The sequence below is a fragment of the Crocodylus siamensis genome, chromosome 15, assembly GCF_052110815.1.
Source record: "Crocodylus siamensis isolate JL-2025a chromosome 15, ASM5211081v1, whole genome shotgun sequence".
In the NCBI taxonomy this organism is placed as follows: Eukaryota; Metazoa; Chordata; order Crocodylia; family Crocodylidae; genus Crocodylus; species Crocodylus siamensis.
The window spans coordinates 46,323,828-46,340,411 of NC_143409.1; the positions used below are offsets into that span (position 1 = coordinate 46,323,828).

The window sequence follows — 16,584 nt, forward strand, 5'->3', positions numbered from 1 at the left end:
CCCAGCTCTGTGGAAAAGGAGCTGCCATTTGATGACCAGATCAAAAACAAAGAGGCGCTGCAGCTGGCCGGGGAGAGGGCAGGCAGGCAGCACAGAGCCCTGGCGGGGGGGAGGGGCACGTGTGTGCAGGACTCTGCCTGCCGTTCATTTGCTCGGGGCAGGAAGGAGCCAAATCTTTCCCGAGCCGTGAACCTGCGCCCGCGTGGGCGGGCGATTCGGCAGCCGGCGCCGCCAGAGGGCTCTGGCTACCGCGGGGTGGGGGAAGGCAGCTCCTGCTCCCTCCCTGCCTCTGCCTGGCGCAGGGGAGGTTGAGCTTCCTGGGTCAGATGCTGCAGCAGCTGAGAGCTGGGGACTGAGCTGCTGCTGCTTTGCTGAGCAGGGGCTGTGCTGGGAGAGCCCTTCATTAAAGCCCCTCGGTGCCCAGCCCAGGGGGACGAACCCCGGTGTCTGGAGCCAGCCCTCTGGCGCCGGCCCGGACGGCTCCTGAGCCAGCCTCCAGGTAACGGGGACAGACCTGGGGGAAGACCTGGGGACGGGCACCGCTTCCCCTCCGCATCCATCTCTGCTCCCCGGGGCTGCGGGTCCCAGAGCTGCTGCCCTCGCTGGCACCCAGGGGCTGTCGCTGCCAGAGACACTGGCAGCAGCTGATCCAGCTAGGGGAGCACAGCCCCCCTGACCAGGGCAGTGATGGAGAGTCCTTGACCCAGGCGGCTGAAAAATGCCCCAGGAGAAATACATGGGGCAAGAGTCCTGTGACTCCCAGGAACCGACCCTCCTCCTTCCTCTTCCCCGTGCAAAAGGGACTTGGAACAGCTCCTTGTATCTCTAGCGCTTTGGGTAGGGAAGGGTGCTGGGTCCCAGGTCCCAGCCTCCTGGACCTGCTGCCTCTGCTGCAGGGACTCACCTTTCTGAGGTCGTGCTTCTCCTGCAGCTGCAGCAGCCCCACCATGTAGGATTGCTGCAGTGAGCAGGGCTTTGGCAGGCGTGGTTTGCATCCCAGCTGCCCAGTGTAGTGCTGCTTCATAGGAAACCATATGCATATTTGCTACAGAGCTCATATGCATATGTAGGCATGAATTCATAAGCTGTTGCAAGCATCATTTTACCCTTCTACCAAATGTATTCACTTCCCTGGGCATGTGGATATTCTTGCATTTCCTACAGGAATCGCTTGGTGACCCCCAGTACATTTATAACCTTGCCAAGCATGCACAGAAACATCCCTCTGTACATTCAGTGCAAACCAGCTGCAGAAAAATGTTTGTCTAACACCAGCTCATTTCCATTCATTCGTGATGCTCAGGGACTGAGAAGGCAGATAGACTGGGCACTGATGGCCTTTGGCAATGTCACCTGAACCATGTTTAGCAGGTCTAGGGGCATGATTCCAGCCTGTGCTGACTCCCCCACTGGGGGGTGCCATTGAGGGAGCCACACCTGTGTTAGTGCCGTACAACAGGTGATTTCCAAAAATAAAGGGCAGTGCAGTGTGACCCAAAAGATGAGCTGAATGTCCTGAAACAGTCTGTGTAATTCATGCTCAGCAAATATGTATCAAACCCTGGTCTGGTCTCGTCTTTCTTCCCTGTTCCAGTACCCAAAGCTGACGTAACCTGGCTGTAAGGAGAGGAGGAGCCATGGGTGCTGGGTCTCCAGGGGTCCAAGGAGCAGAAAGCCCAAAAAGCATCCCTATAGATGAGGAGTTGTTCAAACAATTCAGAAACTTTCCAAGGTCCCATGGGCTCCTCTAGCTCTGCCTGTTTTGGCTTGTTCGCTGTTGTTACCTGTGTGTGTTGGGTGTTCATGGTAGACATCGCTCCTGGATTCTTACTCATCCTAATTGATATCTGGCCACTGGCCCATCTCTGTGGCTGCGTCCTCGTGAGCGCGGACGTTTGGTTCCCTAGGGACAACTAGCAGTGGGACACCTTGTGCCACCACTAGTTGTCCCTAGGGAATGCCTGTGCCATGCACCCTCCGATGCGTGGCAGATTACCCCAGGTGCGGTAGGGGAGGCTGGGGCCAGCACTAGGGTCCTGAGGGCCAGTGGCCTTACCTGGGGTCCTAAGGGCCTCCTGGGACTGCAGCCATGGTGATCCTGCTGCTCCGAACCTGGCTGGCAGCTGGAGTGTAGCTCCAGCTTTGAGTGCCACGTGCTACTCCCATGTGCGCCACTGCTTTTTTTTTGCATGGGTGGAATTCCCATGTGGGAGTGTCGCATACCCCACGGCCGCACTCGTATGAACGTGGCCTGCGTGTGCATAGGTAAGACGTTTTCCCCTCAAAGGCTCTTTTTTCAGGAACCCAGGTCTTGTTTATGAACTCTAGCTCAGGGTTTTTTGGACTGTTTTAATTTTACCACAAACCCATTTTCTTCCCTTTCTTCTGCGGTTCCCCCCTGCACACAGCCAGAGACTCCTCTCACCATTCTCCTTTGGTTCCAGCAGGTGCCAAGGCCATGAGTAAGAGTGAGGAGGAGGACGCTCAGCAGGAACCACGTGGGACAGTATTGGGAAGAGCTAAAGAAGACATTGCTCAGAGTCCTGGGCAGGGAGAAGCTTGTGGAAATGAGAGTGAGCCACTGATGCCAAATGGAGCAAACTGCAGCAAAAGAGGCAGCAGCCTCCCTGCTCGCAGGGGAGAAGGAGTGAATAATTTTGAAGCATTTACTTTGCGGAGGAACCCGAGTGGGACGAGACCAAACCTGTGCAGCGAGTGTGGGAAAAGCTTCCGCTGGAGATCAAGGCTTATTACACATCAGCGACTCCACACCGGAGAGAAACCCTATAAATGTCATGACTGTGGGCAGAGCTTCAATGAGAGCTCTGCCCTGACCGTACACCAGAGGATCCACACGGGCGAGAAGCCGTTCAAGTGCCCCGACTGCGGGAAGAGCTTCACTCAGAGTTCAAACCTCATCCAACACCAAAGGATCCACACAGAGGAGACGCCCTACAAGTGTCAGGACTGTGAGAAAAGCTTTAACGACAGCCGGCACCTTGTCCGGCACCAGAGATCCCACTCTGGAGACAAGCCATACCAGTGCACGGACTGTGGGAAGAGCTTCAGCCAGAAATCGGATCTCACGAGACACCGAGGAACTCACCTTGGGGAGAAACCTTTTAAATGCGCTGACTGTGGAAAGGGCTTCAGCCAGAGCTCTGATCTCATCCGACACCAGCTCAGCCACTCAGGAGAAAAGCCCTACAAGTGCCCCGACTGTGGGAAAATCTTCAGCCAGAGCTCAAACCTCACCACCCACCAGCGCATCCACACGGGAGACAAACCCTACTGCTGCCTGGACTGTGGGAAAAGCTTCAGTCAGAAATCAGATCTGAGCAGACACAGAGGAACCCACCTCAAGGAGAAACCTTTCAAATGCTCTGAGTGTGAGAAGAGCTTTGCTCGCAGCTCAGCACTGATTAGACACCAGAGCATCCACTTACGTTAGAAAACAGTGGTGCTTCTACCTGACAGCACTTCTGGGGTTGCCCCATTCAGTTAAATGTGGTTTGAAGGTTGCACTGGAGTGACGCAGGCTGGAAGTTAGGGTTCCAGCACGGTCGCTGCGATGGCTGTAGGTTCCCGCTGGTCGCTGAGATGGCCGTGGGACTGGGCCAGGAATAAAGAACATTGGTGCCTTTGTAATCTGTAAACCTCCATCTCTAAAAGCTTGTCTATTTATTCTGGCACAAGGGGATTGTGTTTGGGGTGTGAACATAAGATGTGAGTCTAATGGTAAGGGCTTCCCTTGCAGAGAAAAAGTCAGTTATTCTGCCAGAGGACGTGTATTTTCTCACCCGGGGGCCCAGTGCCTCTGCTCTGACGGCAAGAGAACTTAACACAGGAATGGAGAATGACCTGTTACCTTAGCGAGAGGCATCTGGAAGGGCTGGTAGACAGATGAGAGAGTCAAGTCACCCACACTGGCAATGTAGGCTGATCACTTTCTATAAAGGTGCTGAAAAAGGAGGATGTAGGAGGGGCAGATTGAAAAGGAAATGGTAGAATGGATGAGAGAGGAACACCATTAAACAAATGCTATGCCCCTGTGGGCTCCTAAAGCCACCTATTGTGCCCAACGGACTTATCTCCATCACCCCACTAATTCCTGCCACATCAATGACTAGTGAGAAATGCTGACGGATCATGACCGCAGATGAAGTGCCTCAGACTTCAGTGTCAGAAGCTGCTACGCTCCTCATCTCTGTGGTGGTGAAAGAGCCAGGGGCATGCGGCTGGGCAACATGCTTCTGAAGAGAGCTGGGATGGCTGGCCCTGTCCTGGCAGGGTCACTCCAAGCAGAAGAGAGATCCAGAGTGGCGGTGTACTGGGGCCTTGTGTTGGCATCAGGTGGTGCCGCTCTGACTGGGGCTTCAGGATAATGTGGGATCTCTCTTGGTCTTTCTTTCTCTGTGAAGCTATCTAACTTCAGAGCTATCTCTTCTGAGCCTTTTGTGCCCCTTCCTCTGGGAAAAAGGCCCTGATGTCAAGAGCTCAGATGCACTTATGAGAGTGGGTCAAAACTGGAAGGAAAATTGTGAAACATTTTGAAAATTAAAATAAAAAAAGAAAGTTTTATTTTTCCGGGGGGAGGGGTGTTGTATTGTCTTGCAAACTTTTCAGAAGTTAAAAGGAAAAATTCTAGGAAGTCCAATTTTTTTCTTAAAAGTTTGAAACAACAAACAGGAAGTGTTGATGAAAAACACGCCCCCCCCAATTGATACGGCATTTATTTTCAATTAAAACTTGTTTTGTTTGAGAAATGCCCTCTCACAATAACCAAAAGTAACTGTCTGAAGAGAAAGCTGAAGCCAAACATGCTGCTGCAATAAGATTTTGAGGCTGCTTGTCTTCTCCCATGCTAACCCCTGCCCCTCCGCCCCTCTCCCCCCCATTTGTCCTTTTTGTCACACCAGCTGTCTTTACTTGATATCCCCAGCACATCCCTCAGGACTCCTCAGGGAAATCTAGTCACTCAGGGCTCATGATCAACGGGTCAGATTTTCCGAAATCTTGCTTTGTGCGCGCTGCTTGCGAGCCCCGGCAATGCTCAGCAACTCCGAGGCTCCAAGCCAAAGGATCTTGCTCTTCTGCTCAGGGCCTCCTGATTGCCAGAACGGGCGTGTGGAAGGAATCCCCCCTAAGTCAGATTGTCAAGGGCTGTGAGGATTTTTTCCCTTCTGTTGTAGCATCAGGCAGACCATTTCCTAGTATCTTCTGAATGTATAATGACGAATGACTTCTCTGTCCCTGCAGCAGCAGGGCATTGGCAGTCTCTCCTTTCCCCTGCTTTCACCTATGGCATATTATAGAGTGGTGTTGGCGTATTGGGTACTGGACCTTATAATTGTGTGTGAGGGTTGGAAGTGGCGATTTTGGAGATCGATTGGGTTTGCCTCGGGTTTCCCCATAGGTAATTCCTTGGGATTACCGCTGAACAGAGGGACTGTCCTGAGCGGCCCAGGAGGCCCCTTCCGGACCCATGATTTTTCATGGGAAGGACCCAGGGTAGAGGATGGCACAAGCTACTCTTAAGCCACAAACGAAGCTTCTGAGTCAGACATTCACAATTTTTTTCATGCCTTTGACAGGAGAGAGACAAGCTCAGCCTCCTGCCAACTTGCTCTGATTTCCCTGTGTGGCATCATCCTTTCCAGCCCCTTCAGCGTACCCTTCCTATCCATTTCTGCTTCCCTTCAGCTCTCTCCCTCCCTGCTCCCTTTCCTCTGCTGGAGAGAGGGCCCATTCACGTTCTTTTGGGGGCATGTTGTTTCTCCTGCCTTGTGACCCTGAGACCTGTCTGCATCACATGAGGCTATTTTAGAGTGACACCATGAAAGCACATACCTCCCACCCACTCCTCTGCGTACACCAAATGTCACAAAATGTAGCATGACTGTGGTTAGAGCAACCCTGTGTGTGCACCAACAGGCACACCTCAGACCGAGAGCAGTGTGGAGGGGACCCTGGGAGGGGACCCTTGCTGACCCACAGCCCTTCTGAGTGTTTCTCTCCTCCCAGCCCCACATATCTTCCCCTCTGTTTCCTCATGGACCACCTTCAAAAGGACTGAGTTGTATACTGTGGAAGCTAATAAAGGATGAGGCAGAGAAGGCTGAAGTCTCAGCTCCTTTTTTAATGCTTTGGCTGTCACGACAAATGTCAACTCTTAGACGAAGAGCCAAGTTGGCAGCAAGGGTAAGGGAGTAGATTACCCCAGGGCATGGGGTGGATGGAGGCTGGGAGGGAACGTGGGACCAGTTACAGGCCAGGGGGTCCAAAGCAGAGAAAGACTTGCTACCCTGCCTGCAGGGATGCCTGGGGGCCTGTGCTGCGATGAGAGGTACCAAGCTGCTGCTGGTGGGAGTGATTGCAGCAAGGAAAGGAGCAATGGGATGGTGCCCACCGACACTAGAGGGCTCTGGCTGCAGCTGGTAGAGCGGAGGCAGCTCTTTCCGCTGTCTGCTCAGGATGTTGAGCGTCCTGCTTTAGATGCTGCTGCTGCCTCCTCCATTGTGATCCCAGGCTGAGCAGCTGAGGCTGCCCCAGTCTGTGCTGTGGGGAGTCCTTCATCAACACCCCTCAGTGCTCAGCCCAAGTGGGGGCTTTCTCTGGTGGCTGGAACCAGTCCCCAGGGCAGTCCCAGGCTCTGCTGACACCAGCTCCCGAGCTGGAGGCTCCAGATAATGGAGAGAGACACTGGGGGGAAGCGCTGGGGCAGGTAGCACAGGGACTCTGCACGGACAGCTCCTCTGCACCCATCTCTGCTCCCCGGGGGTCTGTGAGTCCCAGAGCTGCTGCCCTCGCTGCCACACAGGGTCCTGCTCCTCATAGCACTGTTCCAGCCATGACCTCTGGCAACTGAGCCCTCTCAGTCCTCTGCTTTGCTCCCCCACTCTGTCTGCCCTCTACTCAAGATCCTGCTGTTCTGCTCCTATGGCTGGGATGGACCCCAGACCTCTCACATCATCCCCACAGAGCTCCCACCCCAGCCAGGCATGCTCTTCACCCTCCACGCACATCTCCAGAAGTCTGTCTGTGCCCCCCATGCAGCACTGCTTTTCTGGTCCTGGACCACGGGGACTGGAGAAAGAGAGATCTGCAGCCTGATTTCCTCCTTTGCAACTAGGAGGCTTTTCAGTTAGTTTTCTTCTCAAAGGTTAACCTCTGACTCCTGCTGGATCCTCTCTCTGCCCCAGCAGGTGATGGGATAGTGAGTGAGAACAAGGAAGACAATCCCCAGCAGGGAGGTTTGGAGCATGTGGAACTGCACAGGATGGTTTTGCAAAGAGGTAAAGACAGTTCCCAAAGCCCTGACCTGAGCGAAACCTGTCAGAGTCAGTACAAAGGAAAGAGAGAGGAGGGGAGATGGGATACATCCACTCGAGGGCGAAGAGGGGTGAAGAGCCTCAGTGAATCTGCCCAGCAGAGAAAGGCCTCAGAGGAGCAAGCGGCCACGTGCGGAAAGTGTGGCCAGAGCTTCCCCTGCAGCTCGGCCCTCAGCGTGCACCAAAGGAGCCACAACAGCACCCGGGAGAAGCCGTACAAGTGCGACGAGTGTGGGAAGAGATTCAGCCGCAGCCTGAACCTGGTGATTCACCAGCGCGTGCACACGGGGGAGAGACCCTACAAATGCCCCGACTGCACCAAGTGCTTCAAAAACAGCTCGGGCTTCCTGCACCACCAGCTGGCGCACACAGGGGACAAGCCCTTCATCTGCCCTGACTGTGGGAAGAGCTTCAACCGGAGCTCCACGCTTATCACACACCAGCGCGCACACACGGGGCAGCAGCCCTACAAATGCGCGTGCTGCGGGAAGGCCTTCAGCCAGAGCTCCAACCTGATCCGGCACCAGCGCACGCACGGCGGGGAGAAGCCCTACCCCTGCCCCGACTGCGGGAAGAGCTTCAGCCAGAGCTCTAACCTCATGACCCACCAGCGCATCCACACGGGCGAGCGCCCCTACAAGTGCCCTGAGTGTGGCAAGGGCTTCATCCAGATTGCCAGCCTCGTCTCGCACGAACGCACCCACCTGGAAGGGCGGCCCTATGCCTGCCCTGACTGCGGGAAGCGCTTCCGCTACAGCTCCAGCCTGGCCTCCCACCAGCGCACCCACACGGACGAGAACCCCTACAAGTGCCCCGACTGCGGGAAGAGCTTCCCACAGAGCTCCAACCTGAGCCGGCATCAGCGCATCCACACAGGCGAGAAGCCCTACGTGTGCCCCGACTGCGGGAAGGGCTTCATCCAGAAGTCCAACCTTTTTGCCCACCGGAGGACCCACCTTGGGGGGAGACCTTTCAACTTACCCCTGGAGGGAGGGATGAAGCCTAGGGATTGTTCTCGGTGAGGCACTCCAGCCTATATGGCATACAGGCCTCTCTGTGTCCCTTTAACTAAGGAGTGACCCTGACCTTGGGCCTGACCCTGCATGAACATGGTCTGAACCAGGTGTATTTCTGCTTAGCTGAAGTCCATCAGGCCCTGTCCACACTCTAGCTTACATCAGTTGACCTGATTGTGCAGGCAGTGAAAGTATTCTAGAGTAAGCAAAAGTTAAGTCCAGATTAACTCCGGATGTGGATTCAAAGGTGATCTTCCTGAAAATTATGCTAGAACAGATCCAGTAGAGCAGTTATCCTAGGACCGTTATTTTGGTCTATTGTCCCATCTAGACATATCCTAAAAGTATGACTTGAAACTGGCTTTTATGATCCAAAATGTTGCTCTTTTCCATACTTTTTTACCCTATCTTCTCCAGGATGCTGACATAGCTATCATCAGCTTCCTACCTAAGGTTGACCTCTCAACAATAGGCTTCATGCTGGCATCCTTCACCAGTTGCACCAAGTTCCTTGGAGTAGAGGCACATGGCCTGTTTGGTACCCAAGCAGCAGTGGACATACCTGACCCTTTTGTTAGCCAGTCCTGCTAGTGTCCTTTTGTCTCTCTGGCTGGTCATCCTTGCAGGCAGCCCCAGGCTGAAATCTGTGCAGCAGTGGTATTAAGGGCACTTGCTTTCCATGGGTTTCTCCAAAGTACTTGTACTCTCCCCATTCCCAGAGCATTGTTAGGTCAAGGACCTTCTTGCAACCTCACTCACTGGTGCAGCAAACTGAAGCAGATACATTGGTGGGTGGGTGAATGGGTGGACAGGGGGGCAGCAGCTGCCGGCAAAGGGCATGGAGGTGACTATCAAGAGTCTCTTGGCAGAGTCTACAGCACAATGTTAAAAAAACAAGTGGGTAAATGTCAAACAAACTATTTGACTGAAGGTCATTGCTCTGTGGCACCCTAGCTGGATCAAATAACCTCATCAGTTTTTTTGCTCATGTTATTGTTGACCTTCTTACAAACATGAAGTAGAAAAAAGGGGTAAAACACACTGGCCTCACTTTTCCTGTGGGTCCATTGCAATTAAAACTGGTGAGATCTGTAGCAGAAAATGGCAAGATAAGATGCCTTTTAGCTGCATCAGCTGAAATTATCTGGCCCTTAGGTTTAGTTTCAACTATTTCTAACCAGAACAGGAAGACAATTGATTACATTGCACCTTTCTAAAGAGGAGAGTTGGATTAAAATCTGAATTCTTATAGTATCAGAAACTTCATTTTTTAAATGTTCCTTTGTCATAAACCAGGACATAATGTAGACTTCTCCAAATTTTTCACAAAATAAAATTTTCACAAAGATCTCATTTTGATTTTATTCAAACATTGTATTTTGCTATGGTTGTTTTCTTTTCATGTTGGCTAACAGAGCAGAGCACAGCAATGGAACAATAAGGTTGAAATAAAATATTTTAAAAATTTCTTGTAAAGATTTCTGATGAAATTGCTGCATCCCCCTGAAAAGTTTTGATTCAGCCAAGTCAACATTTGTCATGGAAACACACCAGCTGGAACATTTGCAACCTGCTCTACTGTAGAGAATCCAAGGCTGTTTCTGAATGGTTCATGTAAAACCCAAAAGGCTGCATTTAATGTCTTTGTAAAACATGAGGATAAAAGCATCCATTCGGGGGCATTCCCAGGGCATAAGCTATTTCATTTTTACACATCTAGTTACTACTGGCTTCACTTTGTAAATGCTGTATTCAGCACTCCCACAGATTTGAGATCCTATTTCCGCCACTGGTGGAACAGGACTTTCTGGGAATTTGTGGTGGAGGAGGAAACAGCCCAGTCTAGCAAAAACCCAGCAGTAAAGCACCTGCCCAGGCTGCAGGCCCTGCCCAGCCAGAGGAGGTTTCAACCTGCTTCTGCTTCCTAGCAAAGTGCTGTAACCACTAAGCCATAAGCTAGGCATTGCCCAAAGTACCATCTCCCCTCATCCCCCCAACCCCCTTCCGGTTGAAGCTGGCCCACTGGGCAGGCAGGAGGGGAAGATATGTGGGGCCAGGAGAGGGACAGTCAGAAGCATTGTGGCTCAGTGAGCTGAGCACTGCTACAGGAGGTAGGAGCTTGGGGTCCCTTCTGCACTGTTGGTGCATGCACAGTGGTGCTCTACAATGCTGGTATGTTTTGTGACATTGGATGCAAACAGAGCAGGAGCAAGGAGGTAACACATGTTTTCATGGTGTCACTCTTGAATGGTCTGCTATGATGCAGATGGGCTTCAGGGTCGCAAGGTGGGAAAGGCAACATTTCCACCAAAGAACTAGGATGGGGAAAGGAAGCAGAGAGGGCGAGAGCTGAAAGAAGGCAGACTGGGTAGCAAGCATACAATCTAAGGGGCTGGAGAGGATGATACTGTGCAGGGAAATTGCAGCAAATGAGGGGGACACTGAGCTAGTCTTTCCCATGTCAAAAGTAATAAAAAAACAAGATAACTGTAAACTTCTGACTCCAAGGTTTCCTTTGTGATGTGAGGGCAGTGTGTGCAGTCCTCTAAGCTGGGACCTCTCATATGAAAGAAACATTGGACTGGAAGAGGTCTCCCAAGCCACTTATTTCAGTCCCTCTGTTCACAGGTACTCATTTACCCATGGAGCCCCCCCAGTCATCACTTCAGACCCTCACACACAGTTATAAGACACTGGGCCTAAAGCACCAACACCCTGTAATATGTCATAGGGCACATCAAGTAAGGGGAATCAGCCTGGCAACAAAGACTGCTCAGGGAAACAACTACCTACCCTCAAAATTTTATTGCAGGGACATACTTAGCTTCAGTTTCCTCTTCAGAGTTGCTTGTGGTTATCGAGAGGGGGGATTTTTCAAATAAAGCACTTTCGTGCATAATAAATGCCATAACTGTTCATGGGGAGAGATCATTGTAACACTGTTTTTCATCACCTCTTCCTGTTTGTCATTTCACATTGTGCAATGAGAAGAAAAAGGAAGGTTTTAGGATTTTGATCTTTTTCTATTCAAAAAGCTCACAAGAAAAATCCAAAAAAGGGAAAAATTAAATATTTGTTCTATTTTCAAAATGCTCCACAATTTTTCCCTGGGTTTTGACACGCTCTCACAAGTACATCTGAGCTCTTTGAAGCAATCAGTGGCCAGGATCTTTCCCTCAGAGGGAGGGGTGCAAAAGGCTCAGCAAAAAAAGCTCTGAAGTTAGGTATTTTATCAGAGAGCGAGAGAGGTGCCAAGTGAACCTGATGCCCCAGTCAGAGTGGCACTATTACAAGGCCCCTGCACACTGCCGCTCCAGCCCTCTCTCCTGCCCGGAGTGACCGTGCCAGGGTAGGGCCGCCTAGCCCAGGCCTCTTCAGAAGCATTCTGCCCAGCCGCATTGCCCCTTGCTCTTACACCACCGCTGGGACCAGCAGCTGAGCAGCTTTTGACGCTGAGGACTGAGGCACTTCTTTGTGAACAGTCAGTGTTTCTTACTAATCAGTGATGCATGGTATGAGTTAGTAGGGGAAAGGTGAGGGAAATATGGAAATACCAGTGTTTTTAGGTACTCAAGGGGCCAGGGCATTTGCCTATGTTGCTCACTTAAGATTTATACCTCTTTATTTCCTCCTTTTCCACCAGGTCCCACTACTGTAAGAGGTGGCTCTCCATTGCTACGTTCAGTTATCTTGTTCACTGACAGCAGACCCTGGGTCCCCAGATGAGAAGCCACACATCCTCCCGGGAAGTTCTACAAAGCCATTAGACTGATGCCATATATTTACACCCCAGAGGACAGGGACAAGCCTTGTGAGATGGAGAGTTTACAGATTACAAGGGCACAAACAATCTTTATTCCTGACTCAGCCCCACCGCCATCTGCACGACCAGCTCTGACTTCCAAAGTGCATCACTTCCATCCAGGCCTCTAACCATGTTTGTCTGAAACGGCGCAGCCTTCCCTCCTGGGTAGACGCACCACCATTTTCTACCCTAGATGAATTCTCTGGTGTCTAATGAGAACTGAGTTGTACGCAAAGCTCTTCCCGCAGTTAGCGCAGTGGTAGGGTTTGTCTCCCGTGTGGATGCGCTGGTGGGTGGTGAGGTTTGAGCTCCGGCTGAAGCTCTTCCCGCAGTCAGGGCACTTGTAGGGCTTCTCTTGTGAATGGCTGAGCTGGTGCCGGATGAGATCAGATTTCTGACTGAAGCTCTTCCCACAGTCAAGGCACGGGTAGGGCTTGTCTGCTGTATGGATGCGCTGGTGGGTGGTGAGGTTTGAGCTCTGGCTGAAGATTTTCCCGCAGTCGGGGCACTGGTAGGGCTTTTCTCCTGAGTGGGTTCTCTGGTGTCGGATGAGGTCGGAGCTCTGGCCGAAGCTCTTCTCGCAGTCAGCACATTTGAAAGGTTTCTCCCCAAGGTGGGTTCCTCTGTGTCTCATGAGATCTATTTCCTGACTGAAGGTCTTCCCACAGTTGGGACAGCGATAGGGTTTGTCTCCCATGTGGATGCGCTGGTGGGTGATGAGGTTCAAGCTTCGGCTGAAGATTTTCCCACAGTCAAGGCACTGGTAGGCCTTCTCTCCTGCGTGGGTTTTCTGGTGTCGGATGAGATCGGAGCTCTGGCTGAAGCTCTTCTCACAGTCAGCACATTTGAAAGGTTTCTCCCCAAGGTGGGTTCCTCGGTGTCTGCTGAGATCCGACTTCTGGCTGAAGCTCTTCCCACAGTCCGTGCACTGGTATGGCTTGTCTCCAGAGTGGGATCTCTGGTGCCGGACAAGGTGCCGGCTGTCGTTAAAGCTTTTCTCACAGTCCTGACACTTGTAGGGCTTCTCCTCCACATGGATCCTCTGATGCTGGATGAGGTTTGAACTCCGATTAAAGCTCTTCCCGCAGTCGGGGCACTTGAACGGCTTCTCGCCCGTGTGGATCCTCTGGTGCACAGTCAGGGCAGAGCTCTTGTTGAAGCTCTGCCCACAGTCATGACACTTGTAGGGTTTCTCTCCAGTGTGGAACCGCTGATGAGCAATCAGCCTTGATCTCCAGAGAAAGCTTTTCCCACACTCACTGCACAGGTTTGATCTCATTTCACTGGGGTTCTTCTGCAGGGTAAGTGCTTCAGGGTTATTCGCTCCTTGCCCCCCTTGAGCAGGGGACCTGCTGCCTCTCTTGCTGGGGGGTGCTCCATTTGGCATCTGAGATCCACTCTTGTTCCCACAAGCTTCTCTCTGCTCAGCGCCCCTTTCAGCTCGTCTGAGTACTGTCCCAGCTGGTTCCACATACTCACAATCCTTCTTCTGATGATTATCCTCCTTAGTCTCACCGACGGCCCTGTCACCTGCTGGGACAGAGAGAGAATCCAGACAGGAGTCCTTGACTGTGTGTGGGGGGAAAGGTAAACTCAGAAGGGAAAGGAAAAGGGTTTTTCACAGAATTAAAACCGAACTAAAAATCCTTGAGGTAGAATTGACAAACAGGACCTGAGTTCCTCAGAAAAGAAGGCTTTTAAGGGGAAAACTCCTTACCACAAAGGGAGGGGTCAGTGGCAAGATATCAGCTAGGATGGGTAAGAAGCTGCAAGTAATGTCTGTCGTGAACACCCAGCACACGCAAGGAACAACAGCGAACAAGCCAAGACAGACAGGACTAAAGAAGCCTGCGGGGCCCTGGAAGTTTTCTGAGCTGGTTGAACGATTCCTCACCTACAACGATGCTTCTTGGACTCTCTGCTCCTTGGACCCCTGGGGACCCAGGACCCATGGCTCTTCCTCTGCTTTCAGCAGGGAGCTAGCTTTAGCCTTGAGCGCTGGAACTCCTGTTCAAGGGAGAAAGACCAGACCAGACCAGACCAGGGTTTGTATATTTACTGAGCATAAATTACACAGAATATTCCAGAACTTTAAACTCATCTTCTTGGGTCATATATACACTGCCCTTTATTCCTGGAAATCAACTATTCTGCTGCATAGAAGAGTGCAGCCCCCTCAACGGCACTCAGAGCGAGGGAGCTAGCATAGGCTGGAATCAGGCCATTAGACCAGCTACAAATGTGGTTTAGGTGGCCAAATAACCATCAGTGACCAGTCTATTTGCCTGCCTGCTCAGTCCCTGAGCTATCTTCCCCCACTGAGCAATAGCCAGAGCCCTCAAGTGGTGCCACCTGGTGAATTGCCCTCCCACAAGCCAGTGGTAACACAACCAGCTTTCTGCAGCTGGGGCAAGGTTTCAACTGAATGGATGATGGGAATTTTCTTCGGGCGCTTGGCAAAGTTCTGCAGGAGTTGCTGTAGGAAATGTAAGAATATACACACGCACAGAGCTTTTAAGTTTGGTAAAAGGGTAAAAAGACCCTTGCAGAAGCTTATGAGTGCTTGCCTACATATGTATATGGGCTCTGTATTGAATAAGCTCCTATAGCACTACACTGGGCAGCTGGGATGCAAACCACGCCTGCCAAAGCCCTGCTCACTGCAGCAATCCTACATGGTGGGGCTGCTGCAGCTGCAGGAGAAGCACGACCTCAGAAAGGTGAGTCCCTGCAGCAGAGGCAGCAGGTCCAGGAGGCTGGGACCTGGGACCCAGCACCCTTCCCTACCCAAAGCGCTAGAGATACAAGGAGCTGTTCCAAGTCCCTTTTGCACGGGGAAGAGGAAGGAGGAGGGTCGGTTCCTGGGAGTCACAGGACTCTTGCCCCATGTATTTCTCCTGGGGCATTTTTCAGCCGCCTGGGTCAAGGACTCTCCATCACTGCCCTGGTCAGGGGGGCTGTGCTCCCCTAGCTGGATCAGCTGCTGCCAGTGTCTCTGGCAGCGACAGCCCCTGGGTGCCAGCGAGGGCAGCAGCTCTGGGACCCGCAGCCCCGGGGAGCAGAGATGGATGCGGAGGGGAAGCGGTGCCCGTCCCCAGGTCTTCCCCCAGGTCTGTCCCCGTTACCTGGAGGCTGGCTCAGGAGCCGTCCGGGCCGGCGCCAGAGGGCTGGCTCCAGACACCGGGGTTCGTCCCCCTGGGCTGGGCACCGAGGGGCTTTAATGAAGGGCTCTCCCAGCACAGCCCCTGCTCAGCAAAGCAGCAGCAGCTCAGTCCCCAGCTCTCAGCTGCTGCAGCATCTGACCCAGGAAGCTCAACCTCCCCTGCGCCAGGCAGAGGCAGGGAGGGAGCAGGAGCTGCCTTCCCCCACCCCGCGGTAGCCAGAGCCCTCTGGCGGCGCCGGCTGCCGAATCGCCCGCCCACGCGGGCGCAGGTTCTTAAATTCAGTGTTTGAACTGTTACTTGCCTGTTGTGGCTGCAGGGAGGTGGGCAGTGTCTCTCCGAGCCCAAACCTTTTCTACCTTCACACTCACATGTAGGAACTGACTCATGCGTGTCAAACTCGACCAGCCCTGTGAGCCGGATGGGCACCTCAGGGCCAGTCCGCAGGCTGGATCGGGCCCACGGATCCCACCCCGCCCAACAGACTGGATCCAGCGCCTGCTCCAACCAGTCTGGGGCCTGTGCCGCACCTGGTGCGGATCCCGCAGTGCCCAGAACCGTCACCTCCGCGGCGCAGTCTGGTGGGGGTGCACAGCACAGATCCCAGCCTGGCTGAAGCAGGGGGCATGCAGCACGTGGTAGACACCCTGGCCGCACAGTGCTACATGCATTGCCCGCTCCAGAAATCATGCCACATGTGGCGCAGGCTCCAGGACCTGTGCTGTACGCAGCTCTGGAAGGTACCATGTGCAGCGTGGGTCCTGACCTGGATGGAGCAGGTGCCATGTGCAGCTCCATGCCAGAGCAGGACACTCATGAGCAGAGACGGCATTAAGGAACGTGGCACTTTGGGGGAACTTGTACTTTGGAGCCCCCCACTCCCAAGTCACCAGCGCTATTGCCCTGCTGCAGAGGGCTCCATTTGCAGGCCCAGGAGCTGGGCAGAGCATCTGTCTGAGGCCAGGATCACCACCTGCTATGACCCTGTAGCCAAAGTGGAGGGGAGCAAGAGTCTGTGATGACCAGCCAGCAAGTGCCTGCATGAGGGTCTGGTACCCTGTGGCCACCACAGGGCTCCTCCAGGGCTCAACACTCAACCAGCCATGCACAGGTGAGACTCAGCCGGAGCCCACCCATGCTCCCCAATGCGGTCTACCACCCTAGCCAGGCTACCTGCATGCACTGTCCTGCCCTGCCTCCCCTGGGTGCGAGAGGTGCTGCTGGCACCCCCATGCACAGAATCCAGGGCAGCCTGCCCCGGCCTGCACTGC

At 53.1% G+C, this 16,584-nt stretch overlaps 2 protein-coding genes across 2 annotated transcripts in view; one reads left to right on the plus strand and one right to left on the minus strand.

The window, feature by feature from the left end:
• The window catches only part of LOC149852546 (uncharacterized), a 41,947-nt gene extending 26,473 nt beyond the window's left edge, over positions 1–15,474 (minus strand). The window contains 5 exon segments of the mRNA XM_090028388.1: positions 440–622; positions 905–958; positions 12,328–13,685; positions 14,047–14,159; positions 15,278–15,474. Of these exon segments, the coding sequence (XP_089884514.1) occupies positions 440–622; positions 905–958; positions 12,328–13,685; positions 14,047–14,104 (1,653 nt within the window). The 5' untranslated portion in view covers positions 14,105–14,159; positions 15,278–15,474.
• Positions 319–12,330, plus strand: LOC149852547 (uncharacterized). Its single transcript, XM_090030153.1, has 3 exons — positions 319–499; positions 2,445–3,446; positions 7,446–12,330. Exons 2-3 carry the CDS (start codon positions 2,459–2,461, stop codon positions 8,351–8,353), a joined length of 1,896 nt encoding a protein of 631 aa, XP_089886279.1. The 5' UTR covers positions 319–499; positions 2,445–2,458; the 3' UTR covers positions 8,354–12,330.
• Positions 15,475–16,584: the final 1,110 nt, after the last annotated feature.